The sequence below is a fragment of the Meriones unguiculatus genome, chromosome 4 (assembly GCF_030254825.1).
Source record: "Meriones unguiculatus strain TT.TT164.6M chromosome 4, Bangor_MerUng_6.1, whole genome shotgun sequence".
Classification (NCBI taxonomy): Eukaryota; Metazoa; Chordata; class Mammalia; order Rodentia; family Muridae; genus Meriones; species Meriones unguiculatus.
Window position 1 is genome coordinate 68,573,100 of NC_083352.1, and position 14,539 is coordinate 68,587,638.

Here is a 14,539-nt window from a genome sequence, read left to right on the forward strand (position 1 = left end):
CTCGGAATTAAGGGAGGTATGGGTGTTAGCTGGCAAGACAGACAGGTCACTGAAGTGAATTCACATCACTATGACCACACGCTGTTGGTTAGAATTCACAGGCTAGCCCAACCGTTCCGCGGGAAGGCTTACCCAAGGGAGTGAACACTAGGAAATCAGGATGTGGAGATTCCTTCTTGGGAAAATTTGCCTTCCCACCAGCTTGTAGGATAGACCACCAACCAACGTTAGCTGTTATTATTATGCTGAATCAAGGAATTCCCGGCCAGTGGAGGAATGTATGGGGGTGATAGAGTAACATAAGGTGACCTTGGACAAGCCAAATCACCGCACGCCTTTGAAACACCATTTTTGTCCTCAGCAAAATGTAAATACTTGGTCACAGGTGGGGGAGTGTGAGGGGAGGGATGGGAAAAATATGTGAAAGCTTAAGCTTGTTTTTTCTAAGAGCAAACATCCCTTGGGCCGTTTCTGTTGGGGTCTTGCAGCCCAGTGTCTTCAGGGATTTCAGTATTCACCCTTTGGGTCTTTAAGGATTACATTGCTGGGAAGAACACAAAGTGAAAGTTAAAAGTATTTATAAGGCTTTTTTTCTTCCTCTCCTTTTTTTAAACTACCTTTGCTTCTAAGGAGCCTGTGTGGGGTGGGCAGTGGGCAAAACCGAGAGAGAAAACAGACTGTATATGGGAAATTTCACGCTCTCGAGATAAAATGGTAATAAAATCTCATCCGGCTCCCGAGGCTTCACAGAGGGGATGTTTATGGTGGAGGGAGCTCCCCCACACCGGTGCAGCTGCTTTTCTAGCTGTGACGTTTCCAGTCCTGCAGGGCAGCTCCGGTTACCGACTCTGTGGCCCCCTGCTCGGGCAGTTACCATACTCCTAAACTTCACAATCTCTTGGCCGTCCCGCCCCGGCCCCAGGCCGCCTCACTCTAGGCTCCAATACAAGGTGGATCACACACGGTGGGGTTGACCTTCTGCTCTGGGCAGTTTTCCCCAGGGCAGGGTAACAGCGGGGAAGGACTTTTCGGAGAGTGGCAGAGTCCTCCAAAAAGCCAGCCCGGGCGCTTGAGGATGGACTTGGCAGTCATCCTTTCACAAAGGCGCGCTTCTCAACAGGAAGTTTGGGTGGGGCGGAGCAGATCCGGAATGGAAACAAAGCTCCTTTGAATCGTCATACGAGGGACTGGCCTCTAGCAAGATGGGTACGCGGGACCCCAAGGCAGGGCGCGAACTCCAGTGTGTAACCTCATCACACTCCCCAGCTCTGCCAGCGCGTACAGTCGCGTCAGCCTGAAGCTGCACTGGCGCCTAGGGTCCCTCCAGCGCACGAGGGCAGCTCCTGCAGCGCAGTGGCCCGTATGGAGGGTGGGGGATAGCCCAGGGGTAATCGGGAGGAGCCCAGACCAGACCCGGCCAGCGGCCTCACCTTCCCTGCCCGGCCGCTCCAGCAAACTACCGCAGTCTTAGAAAACCTAATGAGAACCAGACCTAGTGGCCGCTGGCAAACTTTCTCAGAGTCGCTGATTGGTCAATGGCCGAGAACTGTTGCCAATCAGCGCGCTGGGCGGGCCCTCAGTGCAGACCTGAGGTCCAAGTTGGAGACTGGTAGTGTGGCCCGCAGAGATACCCGGAGTGGAGGGCAGAGCCAGGGAGGAGCCAGCATGTCTCGGGACCCTACGGCCGGGCGGCTGGCACCGCCATCGCCGCTGTCGCTGCTGCTTCTGCTGCTGCTGCTCTCGCGAGTCGGGGCTCTGCGTTCTGACGAGCTCTTTCCTTACGGAGAGGCGAGGGGAGACCAGCTGCTGCCGGAGGGCGACGATGAAAGCTCAGTAGCGGTGAAGCTGGCAGTACCCCTACACTTCTACGACAGCCAGTTCACCAGTCTCTACGTGAGTTCAGCTCTCGGGGGGTGCGCGGCTGGGTGCGGACCTCGTAGCTTTCCCCAGGGTGTCCATGGAGTGGAATAACTAACCCCCACGTTGAGCTGTCGGCTCTCTGGGGACTAGGCTTGGCCGCAGTGCTGCAGCTTCCTAACCCCTGCTGTGGAAGAGTAAGGATCGTCGTTCAAGGGAGAGGGAAAAAGGGTCGTGCCGCTCTACTTTGGCACCCTAGGCAGGAGTTGAAGTGCAATTTGCGTTTAGGGCGTTGGGAGACTGCGCAAAGCTGTCCTCTCAGGACGCGACGCCCAAGGCTTGCAGTAGTGGAAAGATGGAGGGGTTTGAGGGTGACCCCACCTGCACCCCCACTGCAGAGGTAGGACCGTTACTGACAGTAGTTGAGCTGGTCACCCTGGGTGTGTCTCCCTAACCTGTGATGAGGGGAGGGCTTCTTTCTCGCCAAGCGACGGCTATGGCAAGTGACTACCACCGTTTTGTCCTTCTAAAAATGTGTACGGCTGAGGTGAGCTCACGTGCCACCTCTTCCGCGTGAAAGTCAGGGACCGGGTTTTGTTGTTGTTTGTTTGTTTCCGGATCCACCTGTGGGTTCGGATCCTGGAACTCAGGTTTGACAGCAGAGTGCTCTTACCTGCCGAACTGTCTCACCGGCCCTCTGGTCTTATTGCAGGTAGGCACCAACGGCATCATCTCCACCCAGGACTTCCCCAGGGAGACTCAGTACGTCGATGATGACTTTCCTACTGACTTCCCAGCCATCGCCCCCTTCCTGGCTGACATAGATACCAGTCACGGCAGGGGCCGGATCCTGTACCGCGAGGACACCTCCCCAGCTGTGCTGAGTCTGGCCGCCCGCTATGTGCGCACAGGCTTCCCGCTGACAGGGTCCAGCTTCACCCCCACCCACGCCTTCCTGGCCACCTGGGTGCACGTGGGCGCCTACGGGGTGGTCAGGCGAGGGGTCGCGCCATCAGGGGAGGTGAGTGAGGGATACCCTACAGCTGAACAAATTGAAGGGATGGACTTGGATTTTGAGTGGGAGCAAAGGAAATAGCTAGGAGTTTCAACAAGCTGATCCCATGTTGAACCGGATGAAACCAGTGCTTAGGCAACTTGGGAGTGAAGTCTGTTGTCTCTGGGAGCGTTCTAAGACTCCCTTAAGTGGCTAAGTAGGCAAAGAAAACTGCTTAGTGACATAAGGGACCCTGGGAAGCTTAAGGCACTTTACATTTTATTTCTGGAATCACCTATAAGTACACAGACATTTCTAATAATTTGTTCATTGAAGGAAAAATTAGGAAATTTAAAAAGGAACAACTACATATTTTCCTACCACTGTTAAAGCTTTTTTATGAGCCGGGAGTATGCCGTTAATCCTGGCACTGGGAAGGCAGAGGCAAGTGGAGCTCTGTGAATTCGAGGCCACCCTGTTCTACAAATCGAGTTCCATGACAGTCAGAATACACAGAGAAACCCTGTCTCCAGACATACCCTTTATCCCCCCCCCTTTTTTTTTGTAGATTTCCAGCTATTTCTTTTTTTAAAATTTATTTATTTTTTTCTTTATTAATTACACTTTATTCACTTTGTATCCCCCCTGTGGTTCTCTCCCTTCTCCGGTCCCAATCCCTCCCTCCCTCCACCCTCGGCACGCATGCCCCTCCCCAAGTCCACTGATAGGGGAGATCTTCTTTTCCTTCCTTCTGATCCTAGTCAATTAGGTCTCACCAGGAGTGGCTTCTTTGTCTTCTTCTGTGGCCTGGTAATGCTGCTTCCCCCTCGGGGGGGGGGGGGGGAGGTAATTAAAGAGCAGGCCAATCAGTTCATGTCAGAGACAGTCCCTGTTCCTATTACAATGGTACCCACTTGGATACTGAACTGCCATGGGCTACATCTGTGCAGGGGTCTTAGGTTATCTCCAGGCATAGTCCTTGGTTGGAATATCAGTCTCAGGAAAGACCCCTGTGCTCAGATTTTTTGGTTCTGTTGCTCTCCTTGTGGAGTTGCTCTCCTCTCCAGATCTTACTGTTTCCCACCTCTTTCCTAAGATTCCATGCACTCTGCCCAAAGGTTGCCCATAAGTCTCAGCATCTACATTGATAGTCTGCAGGGCAGAGCTTTCCAGAGGTCCTCTGTGTCAGGCTCCTGACTTGTTCCTTCGTTTCTCCTTCTTCTGATGTCCAGCCTCTTTGCCTTTCTGGATAGGAATTGAGCATTTTAGCAAGAGTCCTCCCTCTGGATTAGTTTCTTTAGGTGTACAGATTTTAGTAGGTTTATCCTATATTATATGTCTATATGAGTGAATATATACCGTGTGCATCTTTCTGCTTCTGGGATAGCTCACTCGGGATGATCTTTTCCAGATCCCACCATTTACCTGCAAATTTCATGATTTCCTTGTTTTTTATTGCCGAGTTATATTCCATTGTTTAGATATACCACAATTTATGCATCCGTTCCTCTGCTGAGGGGCATCTGGGCTGTTTCCAGCTTCTGACTATTACAAATAAGACTGCTACAAACATGGTTGAGCAAATGTCCTTATTGTGTACTTGAGAATCTTTTGGATATATGCCTGGGAGTGGTATAGCTGGATCTTGAGGAAGTGCTACTCCTAGTTGTCTGAGAAAGCGCCAGATTGCTTTCCAGAGTGGTTGTACAAGTTTACATTCCCACCAGCAGTGGAGGAGGGTTCCCCTTTCTCCACAACCTCTCCAGCATGTGTCGTCTCTTGAGTTTTTGATCTTAGCCATTCTGACGGGTGTAAGGTGAAATCTTAGGGTTGTTTTGATTTGCATTTCCCTGATGGCTAATGAGGTTGAGCATTTCTTTAAGTGTTCCTCTGCCATTCGTTATTCCTCCGCAGAGAATTCTCTGTACCCCATTTTTTAATTGGTTTACTTGATTTTTTTGCTGTTTAACTTCTTTAGTTCTTTATATATACTGGATATTAGCCCTCTGTCAGATATAGGGTTGGTGAAGATCCTTTCCCAATCTGTAGGCTGTCGTTTTGTTCCGAGGACAGTGTCCTTTGCTTTACAGAAGCTTTTCAGTTTCATGAGGTCCCATTTATTGACTGTTGCTCTTAGAGCCTGTGCTGTTGGTGTTCTGTTCAGAAAGTTGTCTCTTGTGCCAATGAGTTCAAGGGTATTCCCCACTTTTTCTTCTAAGCGGTTTAGTGTGTCTGGTTTTATGTTGAGGTCTTTGATCCTTTGGACTTTAGTTTTGTGCAGGGTGATAAGTATGGATCTATTTGCATTTTTCTACATGTAGACTTCCAGTTAGACCAGCACCATTTGTTGAAGATGCTGTCTTTTTTCCATTGAATGGATTTGGCATCTTTGTCAAAAATCAGGTATCCATAAGTGTGTGGATTTGTCAGGGTCTTCTATTCGATTTCATTGATCCACCAGTCTGTTTCTATGCCAGTACCATGCAGTTTTTAGTATTGTTGCTCTATAGTACAGCTTGAGATCAGGGATGGAGATACCTCCTGAAGATCTTTTACTGTAGAGATTTGTAGAATTGTTTTAGCAATTCTGGTTCAAGGTCTGTGAAGAATTGTGTTGGTAATTTGATGGGAATTGCATTGAATCTGTAGATTGCTTTTGGTAAGGTGGCCATTTTTACTATATTAATCCTGCCAAGCCATGAGCATGAGAGATCTTTCCATTTTCTGATATCTTCCTTTAATTCTTTCTTCAGAGACTGGAAATTTTTTTCATACAAGTCTTTGACTTGCTTGGTTAGGTTCACACCAAGGTACTTTATGTCCTTTGTGGCTATTGTGAAGAGTGTTGTTTCCCTAATTTCTTTCTCGGCCCTTTTGTCTTTTGTATACAGGAAGGCTACTGATTTTTTTGAGTTAATTTTGTATCCAGCCACTTTGCTGAAGGTGTTTATCAGCTGTAGGAGTTCCCTGGTAGAATTTTTTGGGGTCACTCAGGTATACTATCATATCATCTGCAAACAGTGATACTTTGACTTCTTCCTTTCCAATTTGTATCCCCTTGATCTCCTTCAATTGTCTTATTGCTCTAGCTAGGACTTCAAGAACAATGTTGAAGAGATGTAGAGAGAGTGGACAGCCTTGCCTTGTCCCTGATTTCAGTGGGATTGCTCTAAGTTTCTCTCCAATGAGTTTGCTGTTGGCTATAGGCTTGCTGTATATTGCCTTATGTTCAGGTATGTGCCTTGTATCCCTGACCTCTCCAATATTTTAAACATGAATGGATGTTGGATTTTGTCAAATGCCTTTTCAGCATCTAAGGAGATGATCATGTGGTTTTCTCCTTCAGTTTGTTTATGTGGTGGATCACATTGATGGATTTCCATATATTGAACCACCCCTGCATACCTGGGATGAAGCCTGCTTGGTTGTAGTGCATGATATCTTTGATGTGTTCCAGCTATTTCTTAAGTACCTTAGTGTTGCCGTTAACAATAGTGGGTTCACAGTGTGCATGTTACTATGCCACTTGCTTTTTCTGCTGGATAGCATATTCTTAGTCACTATATTTCTGTAACGTTTATTATAACTGTATAAGCTGGGGCTGGAGAGATGGCTCAGTGGTTAAGAGCACTGGCTGTTCTTCCTAAAGGTCCTGAGTTCAATTCCTAGCAACCACATGGTGGCTCACAACTATCTAGAATGAGATCTGGTGCTCCCTTCTGGCATGCAGGCAGAACACTATTAGTAAATAAATAAAATCTTTCAAAAAAAATAATTGTATAAACTCTCACCCAGTGCATTTGTAACAGTTTCTAGTGATCATTAAGGTTGTTTCCTTGTTTTTATTGTAGTTAATACTACGAAATGCTTTTCAAAGTTTATTTATGTGTATGTGTCTCTCTGTGTGTCTTCTGGTGTTAGTGGGGCCAGAAGAGGGCTTGGATTCCCTGAAGCCAGAGTTACATACGAGCAGTTATGAGTTGCCTGATTGACATGGGTGCAGGGATTTGAGCTAGCATCCCATTAAGGCCACAAGTGCTGTTAACTGCTGAGCCACCTCTCCAGCCCCATGAAAAACTTTTTAAAGAGTCAAATAATTGCACAGCCTTAGCTGACATGACAGGAAAGTGCAGGAAGGATGCACTTTTTAGTAAGCTCTTCGTAGCTTTTGCCACATTGCCTTTGAGGTAACAGTTAACATTCTCTCTGCAGGAGACTGTTTCGCAGTCCCACTGGAGAAAGCACTAACAGCCCTTCTCCAGTCTTTGTTCTTGGCAACATGTGAAGTGGGCATGGGTGGGTCAGGGTATATTGCCTCTTTCCTGGTGTAGGCAGAGACAGAGTCCTCCTGTGAAATTCCACCTGCGTGTAAAATGCTGTAGAACAGGAGCAAAACCCAGCTTGCTTCACTCCTTCCAGCATTTCTTTGCTACGGAAATGAAGTGATGTCTTCCCGAAGAGGTTAAGGGCTCACCCACTGTCACTGTTACCAACCGACAGTGGCTGTGCTTGTTCCATGTTCTTAAACAGACTTTTGCTGAGGTCTGCACTAGCAGAGATCTGGAAATGAACAACATTTGAAGTCATGGTTTCTTACTTGACAGGTAACATCTAGTTTTATTTACTGACCAGCCTTGTAATGAATAGGTTTGACGTCTCAGTTATAGTTCAACAGAATACCTCCTAACTCAAGAACTGCCTTCTTTGTGAAGGGCCCAGGGCCAGCTAGAGAGCTAGAGAAGCTAGGCTCCACTCTTAGGTTTCATTCATTCATATATATATATATATTTTTAAACATAATAGAAAACAAAATAAATATTTCTACTACAAGCAACTAGGTCATCAATTCTTATATTTCTATTTCTGTATAGTCTTCCAAAAGTTTCATTTATGAGTGAGAGTGTGTGCATACGTATGTGTGCATGTATATGCAGAGACCAGAGGTCAACTTTAGATGTCTTTGCTAGGGAGGGGTTCATCTTTTTTTTTTTTTTAACCTCAGGTTCTCTCTGGACTTGGAGCTCCCCAGTTAGGTTAGTCTTGCTGGCTGGTAGGCCCTAGGGGTCTGCTTGTTCTAGAGCAGTGGTGACAAGTGTGCTGCCATTCCCTCTTTACGTGTGGGTGCTATGGATCAAACTCAGGTCCTCAGGTCCTACAGCAAGCGCTTTGTAGACTGTTCTGTCTTCCCAGCCTCTATTGTAATCCTGCCCTCACAGCCCCCTCCCTCATTCCTCCCTTCTCTTCTCAGAGAAGGGGAGGCCACTCATGAGTACCAGCCAATCCTGGCACATCAGGGAACAGCAGGACTAAGGGCATCCTCTCCCACTGAGGCCAGACAAGGCACCCCAGCTAGGTTTTCTCCCTCTCTTATACTTTTCTTGCAAGGCCTGTTTTCTGTGCATGAATCATGTAAGTTAGAATAAGAGTTGGACTTTTTTTTTTTTTTTAAGACTTCCAATATATGGTTAGCATCTTATTGATCATTGTAGCTTTAGTGCTAGGACAATTCTTGGAGCCATATTTTCTTCAAAGAAAGTGTGAACTGGAGTGAAGTTGCTGTGAGGCACACTTCTGATGCCACTGTCGCTTTCAAATTACTGTTCTGCTTCCAAGGAGAGTTCAGCTGAATTGGCCCTTTACAACAGAAGAAAAAAAGAAAGATGTAGAAGAATTAGAGTGAGAAACATTTGCACAGACGCTCTGGGATTTGAAGCTGAGCTGTGGGTCCCAACTGTGTTAAGGCTTATTTGGCATGAAGGTTGCAGCACCAGGGAGGTGAATTTAGTTTGTTGATTTTCTCATTTTATCAGTAGCATTCTTCTTGTTTCTCCTTTTGTTTTTTTTTTTTTTTGCGTGTGTCTGTGTGTGTGTATGCACATTTACAGGGAGGTGCATGTATGTGCAGGTCACAGGACAACCTTAGGTTCCATCCACCTTTTAAAAATTACTTATTTATTGTGGGTGTGTATGTGTGAATGCTGTGACACCTGTGGTGGTCACAGGACAACTCTGGAGTCCGTTCTTTTTTTCTATTAAGTTTTTGTGGGGTCTGGGGATTGAACCCTGGTCATTAGGCTTGCTTGTAAGTGCCTTCAGCCTGCTGAGCAATCTTTCGAGCTCCCTCTGTAAAAAAGATGAACCCCTCCCTAGCAAAGACATCTAAAGTTGACCTCTGGTCTCTGCATATACATGCACACATACGTATGCACACACTCTCACTCATAAATGAAACTTTTGGAAGACTATACAGAAATAGAAATATAAGAATTGATGACCTAGTTGCTTGTAGTAGAAATATTTATTTTGTTTTCTATTATGTTTAAAAATATATATGTGTAAAATGTGTGTGCACATAGGTTGTATTTATGTATACATGTATTCATTTTGTATGTGAAAATGTGTCTGTGCATGATGTATACGTGTATGAGTGTGTTATGTGTATGTTTGTAAGTGTGTATGAATGTGTCTGTATGATGTGTGTATGTTCATAATGTGTGTACATGTGTGTGTCTGTACACTGTGTGTATGATGTACATATGCATATGTGTGCATGGTGTGTGTGTATGGTGTTTGTATTGTATGTGCATAGTATGTATGTATGATGTGTGTATGGTGTATGTGCATGCTGTAAGTGTATGGTGCGTGTGTATGGTGTCTACAGTATGTGTGCTTCTATGATCTCCATGGTGCACATGTAGAGCTTGGGAGAACCTCCTGGTACCAGTTCTCCCCTTTTACATCACCCTCTGACCTGGAATTTACCAGGTAAGCTGGGATTGCTGGTTGATGAGCCCTGCAGTGGGTAGGGCTGCCTACTCAGCAGTGGGATTGCAGACCCATGAGTGACTGTCTGTCTGATCATGACTGTCCTTTTTCAGTGTGTGTTCTCAGGATCAAACTCAGGTCCCCATGCTTGAATAGCAAGTATTTGACACTCTGAACCATTTCCCCACTCTTCTTTCTGGGACAGGAACACAGGTCCTCATGAAGGTTAGGTGGGCCCTGTATGACTGAGCCACATCCAAAGTTCCAATAGTTCTATTTTCGTTAAGCAAATCAGTAACAAGATAGAACATGCTTGCAGCAGTGGTCTTGGAAGAAATGGTTTTTCTGTCCTTTTTTTCTAAGCTGTAGAATGAGCTGACAGTACCGACTTCACAGGATTTTCCTAAGATTAACCAGGTGATTTTTTTTTTTAAGTAGCCACTGTCATCATGGAAATCTGTTATGTGTAGGTGCTCGGCTGTGTTGGCTTGATACGCCCAGGTTTTGTTTTGTTTTTTGTTTCTGCCACGTGAAACATGTTCTTGCCATGCTGCAGTAGAACTTCTTTATTTAAGGATTTGGTTGTTCTGTTCCATTGTATTCTCTCTCTTCTCTTTCCCCTCTTCTTCCTACTTCCCTCTCTCTCTCTCCCCCTCCCTCCTCTCTGTGTGATGTATGTAAATATGTATGTCTATGTGTAAAATGTGTGTGCACATAGGTTGTATTTATGTATACATGTATTCATTTTGTATGTGAAAATGTGTCTGTGCATGATGTATACGTGTATGAGTGTGTTATGTGTATGTTTGTAAGTGTGTATGAATGTGTCTGTATGATGTGTGTATGTTCATAATGTGTGTACATGTGTGTGTCTGTACACTGTGTGTATGATGTACATATGCATATGTGTGCATGGTGTGTGTGTATGGTGTTTGTATTGTATGTGCATAGTATGTATGTATGATGTGTGTATGGTGTATGTGCATGCTGTAAGTGTATGGTGCATGTGTATGGTGTCTACAGTATGTGTGCTTCTATGATCTCCATGGTGCACATGTAGAGCTTGGGAGAACCTCCTGGTACCAGTTCTCCCCTTTTACGTGGGTTCTTGGAATTGAACTCCTGATTTTAAGGCAGGGGCTTTAGCTGCTGAGCCACCTCTTGCCCTCTCTGTAAGGACTCTTTAAGTGGAGGATTTTTGAATCACTGTTTTTTGTTTTTGTTTTTCTTTTTTTTCTCTTTTGATGGAGAATTGGGTGGTAAAATTCTGTAGACTTCTTGTCTTTTTAACTTTGCTGTTCAGGTATTGCCATAGGCTGGGTGGGCTTCAAGGATTTGATCTGTTCTTTGAGAGCTATGTGCTCAGGGCGTGTTTCAGTTACTCCTGTGAAAAGCTCTTCTGAATACTACAAAAGCCCTCGGATTGAGCTCTTGCTTTGACAGATTTTTTTTTTTAGAGTAGATTTTGGCATACATTAATCTCCTCTGCCTGGAGGATTCTGTGATTTCTACATAGTTTTCTTACATCAGGTGTAATAATCTTCATAAATCAGTTACTGGAAACTTGACATCAGAGGAATGATGTCTTCACAGAATAGAGTGTTTCTGTTGCTGTTGATTATCTCTGTGATGTTAACTTTTGGTGTGATAGAATGCTTTACGTGGCATGCAGGAATGTCATACTGTAGCTGCATAAAAATGAACAGATAAAAAAGTGTTTGTCCATTCAGTTAATCTGAGGTTTCTTTAACTGTTACTTCATAGAGCCAAGACACTAAGGCTGGAAGATCTGAGTACCAATGTGTGCTCTTGTTGTTCTGTTGTTTTGTTTTTTGGAGAATGCTGTGTGTCTCATCTGGGGGGCGGTGTTATCAAGAACTGAGTTAGGAAGTATGTGGAATGTTTTTGTTGACTAGGAATTCCGTTTTGGTTGGAAGGACCACAAGGATAGGAATTATGAATGAGGTGGCAGGGGAGCTTGTACTGAGCTAAGCTGTGTCCTGGAGAAGGATGGGAGTGTTGAGGTTTTGGAAGAGATGGAATCCAGAGCTTGAGGCTACTGCTCACGTTGTGTCTGTCATCAGGAAGCACAGAAAGATGGATGTTGGTTCTAAGCATCTTTTCTCCTTTGGATGCAGTCTAGGATCTAGCCCAGGGAATGGTGCTGTCTATATTTAGGGTGGGTCTTCCCACCTTAATTAACCCAATCAAGATGATTTCTCAGAGATAAGTGCAGTGGCTGTTTCCTTGATGATTCTGAATACTGTTAGAGCGATGGTCCACAGTATTCATCAGAGTTGATGCTATGTGTCCATGGACACTTCAACGTAGGGATGTTGCATGTTGAGTTGGTGCAGAGATGACAGCCATTCATCAAGAACTTTGAATGTGACTGGAGCTTTTTAAGTTCTGGGGCCACAATCCATAAAACGGGTGTGTGTGTACTTTACCACAAGCCTGTGAAGACAACGAGAATAAAGAATAGCTTCATAAAGAATAGATATAGTAAAATGAGTTTAAAAAAACTGCTAAGGTGAAGACTATGTATGAAGGAGGACACACTAAAGGAATGTGAAACTGTGGGCATTTTTTCTTAACTTTGCAGTACAGAGGCAAATAGGGAACACCCTGTGAATGCCAACGTCCCCACAGGAAAAGCACACAAAGTGGAGGTTGGTGTTCATACCAAGTGTGGGAGGACAGAATACAGTGGTCTGGAGACAGGACAACAAGCCCTTGTCTCCAACAAGGGATCACCTCATTTCTGATTTTGTTATCCTTTTGGTAAGGTTGGGTAGGTCAATCCTACCCTTGTGGAAAAGATGACATTCTACTGGCTGATGTTTGCCCTTGCCAAATGGCATGTTTTATTTCTATTACGTGGATCTGCCAGTGTCATATTAACATCAAAAGGCCATATTCTGTATGTGGAAAAGGCATGCAGGCTCCTGCGTGATTTCTGCTAAGACTTCTGGTTCTGTGTCTCAGCAGGAAACAGGAGACTTTGCAATCAGGCAACTCTGGCCTGCTCCTCTTTACTGCTCATCACCCTGTGGAGGGCCCCTCTTCTCCTTTCTGGGACCCCAAGGAAGTTGAGAACCAGTGATCCTTGTGTAGGGCTGGGCAGTCCATCTGAGGGTGTCCCTCCCTTCAAAGCCTATGTGGAAGGCTGTTGGAAAGCTTGTCTCTGGGAATGTGAGGGCCTTTCCCTTTACAAACCAGTCAGAGGGTGTCTGCGAGGAGGACCTTTGAAGTGGCCTCTCAGCGATTTTGTGTGGAATCTGTAACCCTGATCTGTTCATGTGTGGTAGTTTTCAAGTAGCTCAGCTCTTTGGAGTGTACTTTGGGGTCATAAATTATATTAAAAGGAAGTTTTTGTTACTTTTTCCTGTGGTATTTGCCTATTTTAATGGAGACAAGAAACACTTGTCTTAGTGAATACTTATCCGAAAGGTGAAACAGAAAAGACACTGAAGGCCTTTTAGTTGTCTTGAATGAATAAAGTGCTAAATGTACAGATTTCTTAGTTAAAAGCCAGGCTGTCCCATCACAACCCTCCTTGCTTCTCCCCAGGCCTCCTACCCACCCTGTTTTCCAAATATAGACAGCCCTTATCTTATAGAATTTCTCTAAATTTAGAATCTGGATTTTCCCTTATCTTACTAGGTTGATTGTGGCCACCATGCCTGGAGCATCCACAGTTGGTTATTTAAAGATGGGATTCTTAGTTCCACTTTTTATCTCCCTAGTTGAACTTTGTTGTGACTGAAATGAAACTTTTTTTTTTAGAGGATAAACAACAGAAATTTATTTCTTATAGCCTTTGGACTGAAGGTCCAAACTGCTTACAGGGTCAATGTACTTTGTGAGATGGTTTCTGTGTTCATAGGGAGTATCTTCTTCTCTTTACTTACACAGTCACAGACTATATTCCCACAGGCCTCTTTATAAAGGAACTAATGCCACTCAAGAGGCATTTCATTTTACAGAACAATCACTCCAAACCCCACATTCTAACACCATCACTAAAGAGTTCAGGATTTCAACATATCAATCTGTGGTCAAGGAGACACAATGGCAAATAAGATACAAGAAGCTGAGGAAGTATCAAACATTATTGTGAAGGTGAATGTGGAACACACATGGCAGAAACCACTCAAAAACTTAGGAGCCAGAAAAAAAGAACAGACAATGGGGCCGGGAATCAACCCTCAAAGTGCCCCCTTCCCTGTATCCTGTTCCCCAGTCCTGAGTTTTCTCTAGCAAGTCTCCAACCCCTAAAAGCCTATCTGGTACCTGACTTAGAAGAGTAGTTTTTACTATGTGTGTTTCACATTCATTTTCAGTTTTCCTCTTAGTATTTGGAACTGTTATAACAAACTTTTAGGCTCTTGTTCTCATGTTTTACATTGCTCAGACACTAATTAGCCTCATTCACATATAGTGCAGCATTATGGTTCAGACATGGCTTTCTTTTTTAAAATTTATTTTTTTATTTTTGCATTTTCTATTTTTTTATTTATTTATTTTTATTTTTTTTCTATTTTTTTTTATTTTTAATTACACTTTATTTACTTTGTATCCCCCCTCTAGTTCCCTCCCTCCTCCCCTCCAAACCCCTCCCTTTCTTCCCCTTCTCCACACACGCCCCTCCCCAAGTCCACTGGTGGTGGTGGGGGCGTTTCTTTTTCTTCCTTCTGATTCTAGTCTGTTAGGTCTCATCAGGAGTGGCTGCATTGTCTTCCTCTGTGGCCTGGTAAGGCTGCTCCTCACTCAGGAGGAGATGATCAAAGAGCAGGCCAATCAGTTCCTGTCAGAAGCAGTCCCTGTTCCTATTACTATGGAACCCATTTGGACACTGAACTGCCATGGGCTACATCTGTGCAGGGGTTCTAGGTTACCTCCATGCATGACACTTGGTTG

At 44.7% G+C, this 14,539-nt stretch overlaps 1 protein-coding gene across 3 annotated transcripts in view; it reads left to right on the forward strand.

Annotated features, from left to right (window-relative positions):
- The first annotated feature begins 1,270 nt into the window (after positions 1-1,270).
- The window catches only part of Nid2 (nidogen 2), a 71,108-nt gene continuing 57,839 nt past the window's right edge, over positions 1,271-14,539 (forward strand). Inside the window, exons 1-2 of one of the 3 annotated variants that reach the window (XM_060382039.1) lie at positions 1,271-1,893; positions 2,570-2,878. In XM_060382039.1, coding sequence (XP_060238022.1) covers positions 1,480-1,893; positions 2,570-2,878 — 723 coding nt within the window. In that variant the 5' untranslated portion in view covers positions 1,271-1,479. The remainder of the gene's footprint in view (positions 1,894-2,569; positions 2,879-14,539) is intronic. The other 2 variants (XM_060382038.1, XM_060382040.1) reach the window with 2 other exon arrangements.